The 12991-nt window shown below is 39.9% G+C and overlaps 1 protein-coding gene across 4 annotated transcripts; it reads left to right on the top strand.

Moving 5' to 3' along the window:
• The first annotated feature begins 1495 nt into the window (after positions 1-1495).
• Positions 1496-12319, top strand: LOC139227515 (COUP transcription factor 2). 4 transcript variants are annotated; one of them, XM_070858301.1, is made up of 4 exons: positions 1496-1770; positions 6450-6911; positions 7649-8197; positions 9554-12319. In XM_070858301.1, the coding sequence occupies exons 2-4, from the start codon at positions 6491-6493 to the stop codon at positions 9826-9828; spliced, it is 1245 nt and encodes a 414-aa protein (XP_070714402.1). In that variant the 5' UTR covers positions 1496-1770; positions 6450-6490; the 3' UTR covers positions 9829-12319. The 4 variants fall into 4 exon arrangements, with proteins under 4 accessions (XP_070714402.1, XP_070714404.1, XP_070714403.1 ...); XM_070858303.1 differs by lacking the exon at positions 6450-6911 and having other exon boundaries at positions 1499-1770; positions 7670-8197; XM_070858302.1 differs by lacking the exon at positions 1496-1770 and having other exon boundaries at positions 5597-6911; positions 7670-8197.
• Positions 12320-12991: the final 672 nt, after the last annotated feature.

Below are 12991 nucleotides of genomic sequence, written 5' to 3'. Positions count from 1 at the left end.
CGCAAATAGGTCACAGTATTATTGCCTTACATGTTGAGCATACTCCCTAGATTGTCAACTTTTAAGAAAGTATTTTTTAATATAATATTTAAAATGATTGAAACTTAAATGAACCGGTTTTTCTAATTGAACAAATTACAGCTTGGTGTAGAAATTGCTTCACTTATTAATCAACCTCCAACCACGTCAGGTCTTTTGAGAAATTGCGTGCTATACGTGGACGTCTGACTGGGTTTAGTCTGCAGACATTAAACACCTAGAAAATCTTCAGTGCGCACACCATTAATAATTAAAAATTAGGCTTATATATCGGTGATATGGGTTTGCAAGTTTTTTGTTCAAATGCATTTTAAATAGTTCTCCCTCGTTTGGCCATTTTACTTGTAGATTTGTTCTTTATAAAGCACAAAATCATTGAATAAATCGTCGCTGGACAGACGGCGTATTTTATTGATATATATATATGTCAGTAGAAATGTCTATGTCTTGTTTAGGTTCTTATATCTATTGTGCCATTAGAAATAGCTATATGGAAAAGTAGTGGAGCGGCTAATACTGGCAAGACTTGGAAGTGCACATGTACTTAATGATTTAATTGCGGCAGATTCCTACCCCAGAATCCGGAGGGTGAGCAGTATTTAGCTGCAATCAGGCCAGAAATGTTGCACAAGATTTTTCTCTTGAAAGAGCGCCTATGTGTCCATTGAAAGGCGCTGATCCGAAAAGACAGAGGGGACAAATAAAAATCGATCTGAAGCGACCCTGGCCGTCCTTTTCACACGATTCACACACAATCCCCTCTCAACTCTGCCAAGACAAAGGCCTGAGGCTGGGGGGATTCTCCACAAGCTACAGATACCCTTTCGAAAACGCGCAGATAATTTTACACTGGGTACAAACCGCATTCTGTATCAACAGTTCATCTCAAAACCTCAAAGAAATATTATGAGCTCTTGTGCAGAGCGTTGATTGGGGAGGAGGCGCTTCAGCGATGGGGGAAATGATCACCTTTGTACTCTGAGCATGGAACAACTTTATAGAAGAAATAAAACACAAATATATTAACTTTGACAAAAAGTTCTCTAAACTCCAGTAACCACACAAATCGGTTACTATTTAGGGAGGGGGAAAAGGCTGTAATTTAATTATTGCTCTACCCTGTTGCTAAACTAACTCAGACGCAATATAATGCACGATTTTCTGTCCCTCTGGTCTTCCATCAGCGCCCCTACAATATATATATTGACAATTTTGCTAAAAACTGTAGAACTGACCACAGCAAAAGAGGGAAATTGCACAGGGCACTGCTGCTGGTCGCTTGGGGTGTTTATAAGGCGCGGCTTGCATTCCACTGCACTCTCACCAGCTCGGCGATATCGATAGCCCCATAAAGTTAACCGAAAGATTGGGCGAAAGTTAAATTGCAAATCGAAAGTACTTCCCTTGTTTCGGAATGTTTAGGTAAGCTTCCCGCTCTCGCCAAGGGCTAGCCTTTTTTTCTAAAATCAGTTTACACTATCGGTCGAGCAAACAGATGACGGTCGATGAAATGAATGATTCTCTTCAATAGACAAATAGATCAGGTGAGGAAGAGACCAGCCCTCCTTCAGTTCACCTGCCAGGAAAAAAAGAGAGATTCATCTCACTCAGTACTTTCCAACTCAGTTCCGCCAAGATTCACAACTTCCTGTGTCCAGAGGAGATTCGAACCCATCACGATGCAAATAATTTCGGACACTGAACAAAGACAATTGCAAGCCATGACGTTTGGTATGTTTTTAATAAATATATATATATATATATATATTTTACTTAATCGAGGGAAGGTACGCTTTTCTTGATCAAAACATAATCGTTCTTAAACACCTGTATTTATTAATTAATCTATATTATTTTGACACCAAACAGGTTTTGAATTTCAACACACGCTGTAGTTTGGAGCACATTGAATATCCGTTAAAACAATTAAAGTTTTGCTCCAGTTCATTTTATATATATTTAAAAAAAAAACATTAAATCAAGCTTGCGTTCTTGTTCTGATTATTTTGATAATCTAGTGCACAGCCCTTACGGTTCCGGGTACTTGTGGGTTTGTATGTCTCCAAATGCAATAGCGATCACCGGTCGGTAATTCAATCGAAGCGTGAATGGGTCGCAATATCGCACGGTTGTATAATATTAGGATTATACAATAGAACGGCCAAAAATAATACTAATTCGCCGACTTAGAAATTAAGCCAAAGGACTGGGAACCTTTCTAAAGCGGTTGGCCGTTGTGTTCGCAGATACCCCCAAAGCCTCTTTGCCCTGTGTTTCAATGAGTTAGATTTGTGTTGCATTCATTGCTAAATTGCTGTGTAACAGTGCTTTGATTTACAACACTAGGTATCCCTGGCGGGAGCATTTTTAAAACTTTTTAAAAAACAAATACACCCTGAATCGCCGCAAATGAGAGAGTACGCGTTGCCACAATCAACAGATTTATTTTGAACGGTGTATTAGAAATTGGTACTCACCACTTTAATCTAGATCCACATACCCATCTGATGATTAGAAAAAAAAATATATATTTATTTATTGGGGAGGGAAGCAGCCGGCTTCGATCTGATTATACTGCGTTAGAAGAACCGCTTTAGATTAAAAAAAACAAATCTGTTAGCAATGGGTTCTTGGGAAATAAGACAAATATCAGCCACCTAAGTCAAGCAAGCGTCCAGGCAGATCTGGAAAACAACAAAGCGACGGAGATCACGCAGTCCCGCTCAGGAACGTCCGAGTCAATTAGAGAAAAATCCTAAAGGATTAATCACATTAAAGGTGCAGAAGTTTTTTTTCGGGGTATAAAGGACGCGTTGTGAGCGAGCAGGCGCCGCGATCCCTTTGAATGGCTTTTCTCCTCTGGAGTTCTACAGCGACACTCCATACGCTAGGTGGCAGCCAGATACTGTACAAGATTTTGACAAATTCGCCAGCATATGCTGCGATTTAGCACTGTAAATTTTTCAGAAGCCCGCTGCACTGACAGCTCCCGGCGGCTATCAAAGTACCACAAGTCACCGCTTAAAAACTGCAATGACTTTGAGATCACCGGGACACAATGGGAACCACTTTCCCTATTCATTGTGTTGCAGAGAGGGGAAAAAAAAATCAGGGGCAAATTCACAGGGAACTCAAATTCAATAGATCTAGCTGGTTATCAGAGAACAACTGGGAAGTATGTGGCATCCAGTCCATGTTATAAATAGGTTTCTCTAGCCAGACTATGGTTGGCATCCAATGCAACATTCATTTACCAAATCCTATACTTCGCTCCTTAAAAAAAAATAAAATTGCGAGTAACTGGTTTCTGACTGCCTCGCTGGTTGGTTTCGGAGCCACACAAAGTTACTTTTGAAATTATTGCAAAGTGCAACCTGTCCATTTGTCACAAAAAAGTGATCCAATTCTGCTCCCGAATTCCAAACTTTTGTGTGCCCTTCTAAAAAGGCTATTAGCACCAAGCGCCCTTTGCCAGATAACACTGATATTATGACACGTTAGTGTAATTACTAACAGAAGATATTCACTTCATATTTCTCAAAATTAACCGCATGTTGCATTTTAGTCTGTTGCATATCTGCTCAAAGTAAATACTTCATATTAATCTTTTGTCTGACCCCCTTGTTAAAATGTTAAATCAGAAAGTATGCCTGCATTTTGTAAGTTGCAACATATATTGTTCCAGATGCTATACTGAAGATTTCGGCCATTCTTTGCTGATCTGAGTGAACGTGGTTTCTGTGTGATTGCATTATGAAATGGACAGCAAGACGATAATAAGTTGATTTGCCCCCCAAGTAACCACAGTATGAGGTGTTATAGTTTGAATCACTTCATTTAATTGTAAGGACATTGCTAAGAGAGTGCAGCCACATATTATACACGTTCAAGCAGGTTTCTGAAAGAAAGTCAACACGGCAGAGAGGCAAAATGTTATCTTCATCAAAGTAACGGTATTTAAAGTACTGCCCATCAAAGCGAACACCTGTTTAATGCAATGTTCCCATGTTCATGTGCTATCTCCTCGAAAGTTTATAATTTCATATTTTATATATTAACTGGGAAACCTTGCAATCATCATTTTGGCACGTAAATATCTGAACATTCGCGGTAATACGTACTTTAAAATTTCACGGCTTAATTGCCAAATGTATAGGATTTCTCTAAAATGTGTTCTAAAGCGTATATATAGTGTGCAATATTGTGAAATGTGCATTATCGCGAGCGAATTCTTAATACTTTGCAGTTTCTTACAACAATATATTTCCTGCTCTTTTTCTCTACACACATTAGTTCAATTGCATATATGTATTTAGCACGCTAGAATCATTTCGCAAAGTAAATATAACATAATTAAATATAACATACAATGCGAGCAGACCCTCTAACACCACTGCATTTACCTGAGTCTGTATATTCCTCACGAACATAATAACATTTGTCAATTCTGCTCTGTTGAAACGTCAATTTCTTAGTTAATTCTAGCAGCACTGCCAATAAACTAACCCCATCCAACCCGAGTGACCACTAACTACAATGTGATATAAATAGAGTTGTCTTTCTTCCAAAATAGAGACATTGGAAATTCGAATCCATTATTACAGAGGTACAGAGGGAAAAGTCTTATCGGGCAGCTCCGCTCCAAAGAACCGGCGCTTTCCCACATAATTTTGGGTGTTTTGATGCGAAATGACCCATTCATCTGCACGTCTCTGTGTATATATGTGTGTGCGTATGTATGTTTCTGTGTATCTAGCTAACTAGCTCTACGCACACTTCAAAGCTGTTTCCACTTTTAAGTATTTCAAAGTAAACGTGGATATTTATCCGTATTAATAATGGTTCATCAGACGAATGAGACCCTCTCGAGCATTCATAGCTTTTCTAAGGTTATATACCTTCTAAAAACGTAAAGAAACAATTATTCTGCACATACCAGCCGCAGTTGATTCCTGACATTGTTTTATTTTATTTTGGATACTTTGCTAAAAAAAAAAGTCGAATAATCTTCACTACATTTCCAATAGCTCCCGTCAGGATATCCCAAATTAATGCAATAGCATCGCCGCCAATGCTACATCTTTAACGTCAACTTTTGCCGTTGACAAAACTGCCTTGCAAATAGTATGGTTTTCTGATAGTGATGGGGCTTTGGTTTACAGCAATAGGCTAACTATAAAAGCTTGCAAGACATTTATATATACATAATAGGTACACCCTTGCAAGCTGTACACTGGTTTATTTATTAATGCCAAGTAAATTCTTCATATCTCAAGATTCCTTTTCTATAAGGGACGCATTTCTCATTATTTTAATTGGGACGGTTCAATGCTTGTTGTTGCACGAGCTTTTTTGCTTAATATTCTTTATTAGGTTATTTTATATATATATATACATATGCAATTCATTTGTGCGAGTTCCATTTTAAAACATTCGGCAATTTCCCCCATCTAGTCTTCCAGAAATTGTAAAAAAAAAATGAAAAAGTGGAGGTGGGGGGCGGGGGAGAGAAATAAAAAACTTCTTTTTTTTTCGAAATAGACCTCTGCGCATGGATGTAATGTAAATTTGTTGGCGGCCGGGACGTGCTGGATAATAAGTAAGGTGCCTATCCAATGCGGTGCAGGGGGCGGGCCAGATGTCCCAGCCCCTCGAACCTAAAGCTCTGACCAGTCGCCTTTGATTGTCAGTCGCCAGCAGCCGCCGCTTGGCTCCGTCACTCGACAGCGCCATATAAGGAAAGCATCTCCATAGAAACGTGTCAGTTTCAATAGTCGTGTCAAAGTTCACTATATACAGCCATCCGCGCAGATTTCCCCTTTCAGAAAAATTACTCCGCAAGCCCGCTCGTTCAAATCGGATTCACTTGCAACCCCCTTTTGCATATTTGATCAGTTTGATTCTCTCTCTCTTCCCTTGTTTTTGCCTCCTCTCGCATGAGAGAGGTTCTATAGCTCCTTTTTTTTCCACGACGTCGACTCCTTTTTTTTTGTAGTCTCTTTTTTTTTCCCTGCTGGCGAGTTGTTGAGTCTCTTCGCGTGTGTGTGTGTGTGTGTGTGTGTGCAGTTCTACCACTACCAGTACGGCGAAGAATTTATGATCAGTTGATGGTCGGGCACTTCTACTCCGGATCGTGCATCTGCCTGCAAGAGTCGGTCCCTTTTTTTCTGTTGTTTTTTAATCTTTAACCTTTCGTCCCCCTTCTTCCTTTTTTTATGGGTTTCCTGAATGGCTGACTGCGTGCTACCCTGGTCCTGGCCCCCAGACTCTCGCCTCTTCTCTGCCGATCGGGTTTGAACTGCTCCACTCTCTCTCTCTCTCTCTTCCTCTCTCTCTCTCTCTCCCTCTTATTATTTTTGTCAGCTAATCGACTCTTCTTCCTTCATTTTCCTGATCCGCCGTTGCAAAAGACGACCTTTTTTTTGTTGTCTGATTACACTCTGCCCGAGATATGGCAATGGTAGTTAGTACGTGGCGAGATCCGCAGGACGACGTGGCCGGAGCGCAGGGCACACAACCACCCCCGCCTCAGCAAGGACCGCAACAGCCTTCTGGTGCACCCCTTACCCCGCAGACCCCAGGACAACCGGGAGCCCCGGGCACCCCGGCCCAGTCCAACCAGCAGAACCAGCAGCAAGGCGAGAAGCAGCAGCAGCACATCGAGTGCGTGGTGTGCGGGGACAAATCCAGCGGCAAACATTACGGCCAGTTCACCTGCGAAGGCTGCAAGAGTTTCTTTAAGAGAAGTGTGCGCAGAAACTTGACGTACACATGTCGTGCGAACAGGAACTGCCCCATAGACCAACACCACCGCAATCAGTGTCAGTACTGTCGCCTGAAAAAATGCCTCAAAGTCGGCATGAGACGGGAAGGTATTGAGAATTCATTTATTTCAACTGTTTGAGATAGTCGAACCACCCCTTCCCCCCAACTCCCACCCAGCAAAATAAAATCCGAACAGCTTACTTAATTCTATAAAGTTAAATGTGTTGCATGCATGCCAGTTAAATTCAATTGCTATCGCCTGTCTGTATACTTTGTAAGGTGCTTGTGGTTGAGAAAGTATTTTAAGTGTTCTTGTAAATGTTTTTTTTTGCTTTCAGTTTGTGTGTGTGTGTGAGAGAGAGACAGACAGAACTGTGTGTGTGGGAAAGAGAGAGAGAGAGAGGGTGTTCGAAAATAGTAAGTTGTAGATTAATCGGTGAAAGCGTGCTTTGATTGTAATCTAATTTGAAAAATGTGTTATGTTACACACGAAACTTCACAGGAAAAAGGGAGGAGGGTGCTCATAATGTGCTGTGCAAGTTAGAGCAGTTTGCAGAGTAAAGTCCAGCTAGGAAAAGGAATCAGCCATTGTTGTAAAATATTCAATCGGTTTTTACATGCTTTAGGGAGATGACATAGCCAAGTTGCATGGTAGGGCTCGGTTTAAAATATGCAGCGTAGATTTAAACATGCGGCTTTATGTTGTAAGATGGGTGAGATTTAAAAAAATAACAATAATCTGATAGTCAGTGCACCAGCTATTGTTGTCTGTAAATGGCTAGGGGTGTGTATTGTATGTTAACTGTCTGAAAATGTGGTAAGATTCAGGTTTCAATATCTGTAGTCTGTTCTTTTCGCACTGCAGCAGTCCAAAGGGGAAGAATGCCACCTACACAGCCGACTCCTGGCCAGTTCGCCTTGACAAACGGAGACCCACTCAACTGCCATTCCTATTTATCGGGATATATCTCCCTGTTACTGCGGGCCGAGCCCTACCCGACCTCCCGCTACGGCAGCCAATGCATGCAACCGAACAATATCATGGGCATTGAGAACATTTGTGAACTGGCCGCTCGGCTGCTCTTCAGCGCCGTTGAATGGGCGAGGAATATCCCTTTCTTCCCGGATCTGCAGATCACAGACCAGGTAGCCCTGCTGAGGCTGACCTGGAGTGAGTTGTTTGTTCTGAACGCTGCCCAGTGCTCCATGCCTCTCCATGTGGCTCCTCTCTTGGCCGCCGCCGGGCTCCACGCGTCCCCTATGTCTGCAGACAGGGTCGTTGCCTTCATGGATCACATAAGGATCTTCCAGGAGCAGGTCGAGAAACTCAAGGCTTTGCACGTCGACTCGGCAGAGTACAGCTGCTTAAAGGCCATCGTCCTCTTCACTTCAGGTAGGCAAATAATCATTCTAAAATATGGCTGATCTGTGATCAGAACATCCATGATATCAGATCAGAATGAACATACAGTCAAATATTCAGCTCTGATCTCTGTGCTCAGTGTTGTGTCGTGTGCCCTTTATATAACGTCTATATTAATGTAGAAACGACTGGAAAGTCTTCATGTTTTAGCATAATGTAAGTTTTAAAATATGATTAAAACACTTAGTAAAACACATTTAACCATTTGTTGTGATTTTAGCTCAAAGGCAGTTACTGCACATTCTCCAACGTTTTGCATACAAACCTATGCCAATATTTAAAAAAAAACATGTGCGAATGAAAATCTGGAGGGAGATTAAAATATAGTTAGAGTTTTCATTTTTCAAACATTACAGATTGAGTCGCATGCACCTTCATATTGTGTGCCAAATTGCTGCATTTAAGTTTTAACAGTAGCGCAATCATTCATCTGGGGTCGGTATCAAGATTTCAGGGATTGATATCAGGAAACAGAAAATTCCAGTTTATGTGGGAAAGCGGTTCACAATCCTTTCCTTGTTGTGTTAGGGTGATCTGGGTATCCAGGGGGCTCTCTGGACCCCTTCCAGTGCTCGGGTCATGACCCAAACTTCCTTTTTTATATTATTACTTCACACATTAAAAAAAAACGATGCTTTTCCAAAACCTCTTTTTAAAAAACCAAACTAATCAAATTAGAAGTGAACATTTAGTTAGAGGAGAGAAAAAAATCCAGGCGACTGAGCTTAAGTGGGGGTGACGTTTTGTGTGTTTGCTTTAAGTTATCACATGCCAGTTTTTATGAAGTAGTATTTTTCTTAGTCCTTTTTTTTATACTTGAATTACTAACCGACTTGGAAACACTTTTAAATATTATGCGGTTTATTTTGTTTGTTCAGTCTACTTGATCCTACTCAACCAAGAGCAATCGATGACATTACCATAGCAGTTAATTTATTACTATTTGTAAAATGTCAGGCCGTGTGTGCAGCGAAGCACTTTGGTGTTGCACACTGTTGAAACAATACACATAAGTATAAATGTATACGCAGTGATAGCCAAATCTGGATTGAGTTTGCAAAACCCCCAAAAAGTATAATGTAAAATGTGGTTGTGAATGGTTGCTGTATCTGTGCTTTGTGTTTTCTTTGATGCCTTTAATAATATGCGTCTGTTGGGCAGGGTTTGCAGCATTGCAAGATGCAATGGCTAGGTCAGGTCATAACCTATGCTCTCTAATTAAAGGTCCTACGCAAGTATGGGTGTAATTTATTTAATCCTACACTTTTTTCTAATATATTTCTTTTTTTTCACTCCTTCCTTTGTGCCCCCCTTTCCTTAATGAAGATGCTTGTGGCTTGTCTGATGTGGCCCATATAGAAAGCTTACAGGAGAAATCGCAATGTGCTCTGGAGGAATATGTTCGCAGTCAGTATCCGAACCAGCCGACCCGCTTCGGGAAGCTTTTACTCCGTCTCCCTTCTCTTCGCACCGTCTCATCTTCTGTCATCGAGCAATTATTCTTCGTCCGTTTGGTAGGTAAAACCCCCATAGAAACCCTGATCCGTGATATGTTACTATCAGGGAGCAGCTTCAACTGGCCTTACATGTCGATTCAATAAATAGGAGGGAAAAAGGCAAGTGACATTATTTTGCAAATTCCTTCTGTAAGGAAGGAAATAAAAAGCTGTTACAAGTTTACCTATGTGACACAAAAAAATGAAGAGAGGGAAGAAAAAAAAGGACTGTGGATTTCAATGACTGTACACGAACTTAAAAAACGCATTCAAAAACTCTCCTGTGTCGTTCAGAACAACTTGCTACTTATCATTTTGTAACAAAAGGAAATTAGTCTTTTATTTTGGTTTATTTTGTAAACTTTTGAGAAATATCGATATAAAGATAAGTGCATTTAAACAAGAATTTCAAAATTAGGAGGAAAGAAAAATAACCTTTTTCCAAATTATTATAAATTGTCCTGTGTCTGTGTATCTATAGCTGTTTTGTATTTTTCCTGGTTTCAAACCAGTCTCCTCTGTGATTCTCTACTAATAATTTTGATATAACCATTGCTTCTTATCAGATACGGTGTATCACGTAAATATGTTCTGCAAGAATTAAAACTGAATCCACTAAAATGTTAGACGCAAAGGGTTTTTTTGACAGGATTGAAACTTAATGCTGGAAGCGCACTTATAGTGTTGACTCATAAGTTTAATTTGGGGAGGGGAAATTGACTGCAGACCTATATTAAATGATACACACTTGTAATTTAAAAATCCATTGTTGAAAACTCGTTAATATTGACATGTGGGGGGAAAGTACATTGTGGATATATTTCTGAAAGCAGAAATCTTTTATGTGTCCAAGACACAGTACAATTTTGTTTCATTAAATTTAAGACAATTTTGGTGATCTGAATGTGGCTCCATTTAGTTCCTGTTGCAGTATAAGAGTCCTACGAGGCTCCAAAAACGCCTGTTTGTATATTTCCAACCCATTTGTAACAATTATCAATCCATTGCCCTTTTAAAGGAAAAGTAATGCCACAATTTCTTTTCTTGGATTCAGCATGGAACTCTATGTCGGCACTTACTATTTGACATGTGGTTAATTAAGTATCTAGAGTTTACAGTCGTGTATACAAGCTGAAGGTTTTTTTTTAAAGTGCAACCTTTCTGTACTGTAAGAGTTATGATTGGATTGTTTGGTCAGTCTTGTGTGTTATATTCAAGAAAAAAAATGAAAGTATTCGGAGATTATAATATTATTTGATATATGGAACTTTTTCGCTGTTACAACTGTATGTTCACCCAAGGAAAAAAAAATCTCATTACAATGGTCAAACATCGCAGTTTACTGGAGTCATTACAATTCGTGGATTATTTGTCTTATTTACTCAATATACCTGTATAGTTTACTACCACTGTCTGTAGTAATGGACAGACCACATGCTCTTTCAATGAAAGGATAAACCGTGGACTCATGCTGCTCCTTGTCTTTTGGGTTTAACAAATGACACCTTAAAGATACAGTCAAACAGCCCCAATACGACACGCCGTACCCCCTCCCCTTTTAAATTCAAAATGCCATGGGGATTTTGACCACCGACCCTTATTTAGTTCTAACTTAAGTGCCTGTGCAACCAATGTACATTAGACAGGTGTTAGGAAGCATGGATCATTATGTGTTTTAATGGTCAGGATTTTGTTTTGAAGCTTATTGTGTCTAAAGTTCACGCACAGAACACACTTAAACAAGCAATTGCTACTAGGAACAGTGTTGATTGTAAATAAAATATATTAAATAAGATTTATTCAAAAAAAAGTATGTCTGGAAAAATGTGGTTGCCAATTTTTGTTATTGGAGGATCTTCAAACTGAGGATGATGTGACTGACGTTTGATGTGTAGCACTAAAAGTGAGCCTGATTTTATGTATATAAATATAAATTCATTTGAATTTTTATATATGGGAATAGACTGTGAGAGCATGGCCACAGGTCGCTAACACATTTTACATTTGTTACATACATGTAAATGTTTGATTGTATAGAGGATATACATTTGGGCGAATGTTTGCCTTCAGTGCTCCCATATACCCTTGTATTAAAAACAAAACACAAAAAAATAATAACAGAGCGAGCTGGTTTGGGTTGGCCAAGCCATTTGTTCCAAGCTTTTTCTGGTAGTACTGCTAACTACACTGCAGTGTGAAAACTTGCATTTTGTCCCGTTTTTTTTAAAAAGAAAAAAATTACCTTTTTTTGTGTGGCTGCCCAGCCACATACTACATCATGTTGTGGTTGCACAAAAAAAAAGAATCATTTTGTATAGTTGATGGAACAGTGATCTTTACCTGTTATAGAGACAGATCTGGACCAGAAATGATGTATGAATGTGATTATTAACACGTTTGCAGCTGACCCCACGTTTTTTACTTCAGGGTATTGCTACGCTGTTCTAACTTATAGATTGAGCCTTTTCTGATGTTTTTTATTGCAAGTAATATGTGTGTGGAGTTACTACGCCAGACTCCTGTTTGTGTTAGCTATTGTATACAGCGTTTTTGTTGTAAATTGTTCTTGGTATTAAATTATAATTTATGGCTTTGACTCGAAGGCTCTCCCTCTTTTATTCCCTATTTTCCTAATTTAAATATTGACAAACCGAGGCCTTGATCATAATCCACTATTATGCATAATAATATCTATACACAGTAAGAAATATCTCTGTACAGTAAAGTTCCCCAATTGCAGTTTATGTTCTACTTTTAGTTTAGGTTAGTTTATAAATAATAAAACCCTCCCTCCCCTTCCGTCCCTCCCTCCCCCCTCCCCGCCATGCAAAAAAAGTTTCCCCTATTCTAGCTGCCTTAGAACAATAAAATTAACCCGGGGGTGAAACTGACAAAAAGGATTGAAATTGACGAGCTTGTCCTTTAACCGGCGAGATCTGAGGCCGTTGAAATATGGTGACGCTCGCCTGAAGTGTCCATTTTCTTCCTCCGGCTCTTTCTATTTTTTTTTTATCTGATCTTACTTCGCATTTCTGTGCTAGGGGTTAAAAGAAACCAGCCAAACATGATCTGCAAGCTTGTACGGCTCCGGCGTGCCGCCCCCCTCTCTCTCTCTCTCACACACACACACACACACACACTTTTTTTGCAGCGAGTAGAGGGAGGTCTGTGCAATGTGACTTCACTCGACATGCTGAGTAACCCCAGTGATTTGCCTTAACCGCTAATGAACAAACCTCGACCATTCTGAGGGTGGTGGTGGACGGGA

Source organism: Pristiophorus japonicus, chromosome 17 (assembly GCF_044704955.1).
Source record: "Pristiophorus japonicus isolate sPriJap1 chromosome 17, sPriJap1.hap1, whole genome shotgun sequence".
Classification (NCBI taxonomy): domain Eukaryota; kingdom Metazoa; phylum Chordata; class Chondrichthyes; family Pristiophoridae; genus Pristiophorus; species Pristiophorus japonicus.
The sequence above is the reverse complement of the archived record's forward strand: the minus strand, read 5'-3'. Positions and strand labels throughout refer to the sequence as shown.

Bases quoted from the DNA above. Each gene is read 5' to 3' on its own strand.
- LOC139227515 (XM_070858301.1), top strand. From the start codon at position 6,491: ATGGCAATGGTAGTTAGTACGTGGCGAGATCCGCAGGACGACGTGGCC. The intron at 6,912-7,648 runs GTATTGAGAATT...CAATATCTGTAG, and splicing joins AGTCGGCATGAGACGGGAAG to TCTGTTCTTTTCGCACTGCA. The intron at 8,198-9,553 runs GTAGGCAAATAA...TCCTTAATGAAG, and splicing joins CATCGTCCTCTTCACTTCAG to ATGCTTGTGGCTTGTCTGAT.